We start from the raw sequence: 6,711 nt of genomic DNA, 5'->3' as shown, positions 1-6,711 counted from the left end.
GATGGATTTAAAAAGATAAAGATATATATAGTGGGGAACAAGCATATGATATAGGTGGATATATATATGAATTTTTTTTTTTTTTTTTTAAGGTTTAAATAAAAGAAAGAGTTGGTGGACAAGGTGTCAAAAAAGGAAATGGTGGAACAAAAGGTGGTGGATGAAAACATGTGAGAGCATATGGTTTTGTGCATGATAGGTGGTGATATTATGACAATGTGGATGATGGGGGTGGAAAGTTGACATGGTGGTGGGATTGGGAGAGTGGGGTGTAAAGTCAAGTGTAGATGAGATAGAGATGTTGGTTTGAGAAAAGAAATAAATAAATAAAGAGTGTGATGATGTATATGGAGAAAGGGATAAATCTGAGAGAGAGAGAGAGAGAGAGAGAGAGAGAGAGAGAGAGATATTAGATTTAAGAGAGAATGAGTAAAAAACTCATCAAGGACATGTTGACTGCCAAGGCCATGTTGACTAAACAAATGATTAGAGAGAGAGTAGTAACAAAGACTAGTCTAGAACAACAAAGACTAGCCTTTCTCAACACCAAGCTTCCGACCACCATCTTCATGCACTTCAACTTCTCTGTCCCACTCTGATCTGAGAGAGCTGGACGGGGCGAGATCGAGTCAGAACTCGGACCAGGGCTTCGCTCGGCGGTGCAGGAGGGCTGAGCATCTCTGAAGACGGTGCTGGCGAAGGTGTATTGTGCTTCTTCTTAGTCTTCTTCTCGCTCGGAGCCGGCGATGGAATAGCCACAGCTCGAGGAACAATAGCTGGCGCGGTGGTCGAAGAAACAGCTGGCGTGGTGACCGGAGCAGTAGCAGGAGGAGAGCTTATCGGAACCAGAGCCGGTGGCGAGCTAGATCATAAACAAAAATCTTATCTTTAAGAACAAGATCTCCTAAAATAGTTAGTCCTTGATACTGAACTTTCTGAAAGCCAATGCACCACATTGCAGCACCATCAACAAAACCATAATGTATAAGGTAGTCTTCTGGTCTTAAAACCACAAATGCACCACCAACAAAGTTTAAAGCAACGGGAGGAAATATCTCAAATATACTGGTGGGTACTTGATAACATTGGTTTCCTTTTGAAATGAATAGCACCACAGGTTGTGAAACAACAGCAGTTATAGCATTAACAAAAGGATCATAAGCTTCTTCCACCAGGTACGACAAAGTTGTTCTAGAATCAACAATGGTTCATCGAGTATTTGCAAACACTGCAGTATCAATAGGCAACAATTGGCCATTGACAGCAACGCTCAAGAACTACTGTACCACCACCATTGCCCTCTCCCTTCAAGCAATGGGAGAACACCATAGAACTAATCCCTCGTGATGACAGTTGTGATATGACAGAGAGATCCTGTTGACCAAACCCAATAATCCCATGCTTGGAAAGAGGGTGTTGGAAGATGCAGCGGAGTGATAGGAGCAGGGGCCCTCAGTCCAAGGAAGCTTATAGGATCATTAAGATCTAGAAAGAGGGTGAGAGGGCCACGAGAAGAGGCCATGCCAGAGGATGCAAAAGAAAGAGGTTGCAGATTGGGTCGTAGCTTTTTTTTGCTCTGCCTCTCTCACCGGCCTCGGTTTAAAAAGAGAACAAAGAGACGAAGACAACAAAGAGGGAGCAAAAGCCAAGGCAATCGTTGCAAATTAGAGAGCGTCTAGCTCTGTTGGTCACGTGAATCGCACGCCAGATACGACGCTTGAAGCCGCGTGTCAGGCGCAAACTTTCGAAGGCGAGATATATATATGTATATCTTTGTATGTATATATATACACGACCATACAGCGTCATTAAGATTTGAAAAGAGATTGTTGAAAGATGCAGCAAAGTGAAGGTATGTGTAAAAAAGTCCAGCGGGCAACGAAGGTAAGGTTGCCAACCAACTGCCTGCCGATGAGAAAGAAATACAGGCCTAAATCTTATAGTTTTGATACCATGTTAGATTAATGTATAGAGAAAGAGAGAGAAATATGTATCTCATTTATTATATTTATTCAATGTACAATGGCTCCTATATATAGGAGAGATTATAGACAACAATTATGAAAGTGGCCGAAAGGTACACTAACTTAAAGCATAAAGCATATACACTAACAGCCCCCCTCAAACTCAAGGAGAATAGGTACTAAACAACATGAGTTTGGAGAGAATAACAAAACAAGAAAATAAACTAAAAAAAAATAAAATAGGAGGCACTGTATGGTCATGTCAGACCGTTGTAGAAGACACTGTATAGTTGTGGCAAATCGATATAGAAAACGCTGTATGGTTGTGTCGGACCGTTGTCAAAGACATTGTTTGGTCGTGTCGGTGTAGAATACACTGTATGGTTGTGTTGGACTGCTGTAGAAGATACTGTATGGTTGTGTCGGACCGTTATAAAAGACATTGTGTGGTCGTGTCGATGTAGAAGACACTACATGGTTGTGTCAAACCGTTGTAAAAGACACTGTGTAGTCGTGTCGGACTGTTGTAAAAAATACTGTGTGGTCGTGTCGGACCGTTAGAAAAGACACTGTATGGTCATGTATATATACATACAAAGATATACATATATATATATATATCGCCTTCGAAAGTCGCGCCTGACATGTAGCTTCGAGCGTCGTGTCTAGCGCGCGATTCACGTGACCGACAGAGCTAGATGCTCCTTGATTTGCAATGATTGTCTCTGCTCTCGCTTCCTCTTTGTCGTCTCCGTCTCTTCGTTCTCTTTTTAAACCAAGGCCGGTGAGAGAGGCAGAGTAAAAAAAGTTACAAACCACTCTGCAACCCCTTTCTTTTACATCCTCTAACATGGCCTCTTCCCGTGGTTCTCTCACCCTCTTTCCAGATCTTAATGACCCCATAAGTTTCCTTGAACTGAGTGCCCTTGCTCCTACTCTTCCTAACCTTCCTACGCTGTCAGTCGAGCAAATAATGACAGCTCAATCTAACATTGAAACTAACCACTGAACGCTGAAGTCCTATATGGAGAAAGTGGCTACGGTCTCCAATTTGTCTCACCGACTGCAGAACAGGACAAATGAGGTACACCAATTAAACGCCCAAGTTTCGCTGCTCCAACGTATGTACAAGGATGCGCGAGCAGAGATTAGGGCACTGAAGGCGGAAAATAAAGAGCTGAAACGGAAAGCCACCGTCATGGTCCGATTCAGAGTGCCGGCGTACTCTGCTGTTGATAATTAGCAGGGAATCAACTCGCTCGACGGTCTTGAAAGCACTGAGGCAGGGCCTTTAAGGGTCTCCCAAGACGAAATCAAAAGGAAGAAATCGGCAGCAGAGTCGAGTAAGTGAGGTCGGCACACGGCTGTCAGAAAGAAAAAGCCCTCTATTTTTATTTTTATTTTTTTATTTTTTTTGTGTTGTGTTGGTTGTTGTTTTGAATTTTGAACCTGAAAATGGCTACATTTTGATGAAGTCTGAACTAAACATTGAGTCTATCACTAACCAAAACACAAAATACAACTCCGTGAAAGGAAAACAAAGCAAGAAGCGAGAACCATCCCAAACGCACCCTTTTATATAGAAGACTGTAGAAGACTTTGGTGGTGCACTAAGGAAGCGACTTAGGGAGTGCGTCATGGGATGGCTTGGGTGGCTGGTGTATAACCATGCTCAACATAAAGGGATTTGGAAAGGAAAAAGAAAAATACATGTGAAATGTGAACAAAATATAGTTATATTTCACCTAATTCACACATTCCCTTTCCCTTTACAAATCTCACCCCAAATCACTCAACCAAACATAGGCTAAAAGAATCCAGAAACTAAACTTTTGAACACACATAAACTCCAATTCTAATTTAAAATCGTGGATTACATTGTATCAAACGCTACATAAATGGAAATGGTAAGCATTTTTTGGGAATCACCTGACCATCTATTCTCACTACATTCCAACTCATCACACACAAACACATAAATTTAAAATTTTAAAAATTTTAATAATACCAAAACTTCAAAAATTAAAAGAGTATTTCCCTTTAATTATAAACAAAAAGACGAAACAAAACCTCGCGAGCCACATCAATTCAAACACTATTTCCAAATTAATTTTTTTTTTTTTTAAGTTTAAATCAATTTAAACACTATTGTCACAATGCTGAACTTAATTAATCTTATTGCACTTACCATTTCACTACTCTCTCCTCCAATTTTTCTCACACTATTTACCAACTCATTACCATGCCTTAGACCTCCTTGAGCCATGACCACATCAATATTCCCAATTAAATCATCAACAAATACCCATTTTTCTTGCAAAATTGAACACATCAGTAAAAAAATATGGGAAATTCAAAACCACATACTCTCACTCTAAAATATAAAATAAAAAAAAAAAAAACAAACTAATTTCCCCCAAATCACCAATCAATTTACAATTACGAACAAAACCACTATCGATCAAGACGAGGAGGAATCACATACAAGGGAAGTAGAGCTTGTTCGAAGGGTCGAGGCGAAGACGACGTCGTGTTGGAAGAAGAGATCTGGCAACAGAAGAGACCGAGCTCAAAGAGCCGTTGTTGTTGTTGTTGTTGTTGTTGTTGTGAGGATTCAAACCCTCGACCTGTGAGTTCGTCTGATGACTCTGATGGTGTTGAACGTTGCTAGACGACGTCGTATTGCTCGAATTTCGAAATGGTAGCTTAAACAAACCTAAGATTTTACCTTCCGACGGTGATTTCTCGTCGGCGACTGGCATCGGAAAATGAGATAATACGTCACCGTTTTGACTTTCAGACTCTGTGTACGTCTCTGTCTGATAATTTTTGTATTTTGGGAGGTTTCGGCGTCTGACTTTTCAGGAAATGGTAACGGACACTTTTTTAGAGAGAGGGGAAACGGTGGAGCAGTTCGGATCTGAAGAAGGGGATTTAACTGGATTGAATCGGTGGGGGTGACGTCCGCACATGGTGACATGACATTTTGTACTTGATTGGCGGGGGCAATAAGTGAATAAGGGCGTGTTTGCTTGGTGAAGGAATTGTGTTTTTTTAGTATGGATTGGTCTGCTTTGAATTACTTTCATACATTTAAAAAGATAAAAAGTAATTTTGTATCAGGTGAGATAGGGTTAATTTTAAAGTCAAACAAACCAAAATTTGAAGTTTCTGGTGCTTCATAATAAGGGCTGGTTTAGCAAGTGTAAAAAAAATTAAAAAATTATCACTATTTGTTAAAAAAATATAAAAAAATTAATATATAAATATTAAATACAAATTAATTTTTTTTTCTATTAATGTATTGACGTCAGGCCAGTTTCAGACGGTTTAAAAAAAAAATTTAAATGTGTACATTCATTAAGTTTGATGGTAAAGTTGGGTTCGTTGGGGCCCATCATGGGTCCCGTTTTGATAATCTGAACCGTTCAAGATGTAGAACTAGTTTAGCACTATAAGTTTGTAAAAAATTAAGTCTATCGGATATCGCTAATTATATGATCAAAGCAGTTTTGTATAAAAATTAGATGGTGTTATAGTTAACAGTTAATAAAAAAAACTAACACGATCAGATAGCTATCGATATCCAATCAACGTGTTTTTTTATAAGCATATTGTACTCAACGAGTTCTACACATTGAACGGTTCCGATTAGAAAAATTGGACCCGTATGGGGCCCCACGGGTCGAACAATACCGTCCAATCAAAACCCAAAAATGAGGCAATTTTTTCCCATATATTCACCCAGTCGACTAACTGCCAATCTGTACGGTGTACTACACTATCTTCTTCTACATACTTATTTATATAATTTTTTAACATACATTTTTTCATAAAAAGTCAAAAAGTTAACTCAAAACATCCATATTTTTTCCTCAACTTTTTAGTCCAAAAAGATAAAAAAATACACTTATTTAGGACACTTCAAACAGCTCTTAAATGATCAAATGAAACTTTTTATAAAAAAAGAAAGTAAAATTTTGTAAATTTTTCAATCATTTCATCAAGCATATTTAGGGGTTGTTTGGAGTGTCCTAAATAAGTGTATTTTTTATCTTTTTAGACTAAAAAGTTGAGGGAAAAAATATAGATGTTTGGGTTAACTTTTTGACTTTTTATAGAAAAATGTGTATTAAAAAATTGTATAAATTAGTGTGTAAGGAAAAATTAAGATTGGAAGTTGTGTAGCCATACTTTTTGACTTTTTGTGAATAATGATAATTTTTTAATTTTTTGAGTAACTTTTTAAATTTTTAACTTTTTTTCAACTGGTCAAACTTAGGGGTTGTTTGGGGTGTCCTAAATAAGTGTACTTTTTATCTTTCTGGACTTAAAAATTGAGGAAGAAAATATGGATGCTTTGGTTAATTTTTTGACTTTTTATAAAAAAATGTGTAATAAAAAATTATAAAAATTGATTTGTTGAAAAAAATTAAAATTAAAAATTGTACAGTCATAATTATTGACTTTTAATAAATAGTGTTAACTTTTTAAATAACTTTTTAATTTTTTACTTGGCCATAGACTTAATTATCTGATCTATAAATTTCAAAAAAATATATTCGAAAGTCTACGTGATTCCGTTTATATATATATATATATATATATAATAAATTACATTGACTTGTTGATAATTTATGGCAATTGTACATATTTTTCTTTTGTATTAATTTATATCAACATTATTCTTTTTCTTTTTCTTTTTCGTTTCCGCGTGATCATTTATTATTGTGTTTACTAAAAGAGT

General features: G+C 37.2%; 1 protein-coding gene across 1 annotated transcript in view; it reads right to left on the bottom strand.

Annotated features, from left to right (window-relative positions):
* The window catches only part of LOC114261853 (vesicle-associated protein 4-2), a 9,146-nt gene extending 4,114 nt beyond the window's left edge, over positions 1-5,032 (bottom strand). The window contains exon 1 of the mRNA XM_028202161.2: positions 4,450-5,032. Within this exon, the coding sequence (XP_028057962.2) occupies positions 4,450-4,726 (277 nt within the window). The 5' untranslated portion in view covers positions 4,727-5,032. The remainder of the gene's footprint in view (positions 1-4,449) is intronic.
* Between the last annotated feature and the right edge of the window lie 1,679 nt (positions 5,033-6,711).

This window comes from Camellia sinensis, chromosome 9 (assembly GCF_055761805.1).
Source record: "Camellia sinensis isolate YWXY chromosome 9, ASM5576180v1, whole genome shotgun sequence".
Taxonomy (NCBI): Eukaryota; Viridiplantae; Streptophyta; class Magnoliopsida; order Ericales; family Theaceae; genus Camellia; species Camellia sinensis.
Note: the sequence above shows the minus strand (reverse complement) of the source record. Positions and strands in the feature narration are given on the sequence as shown.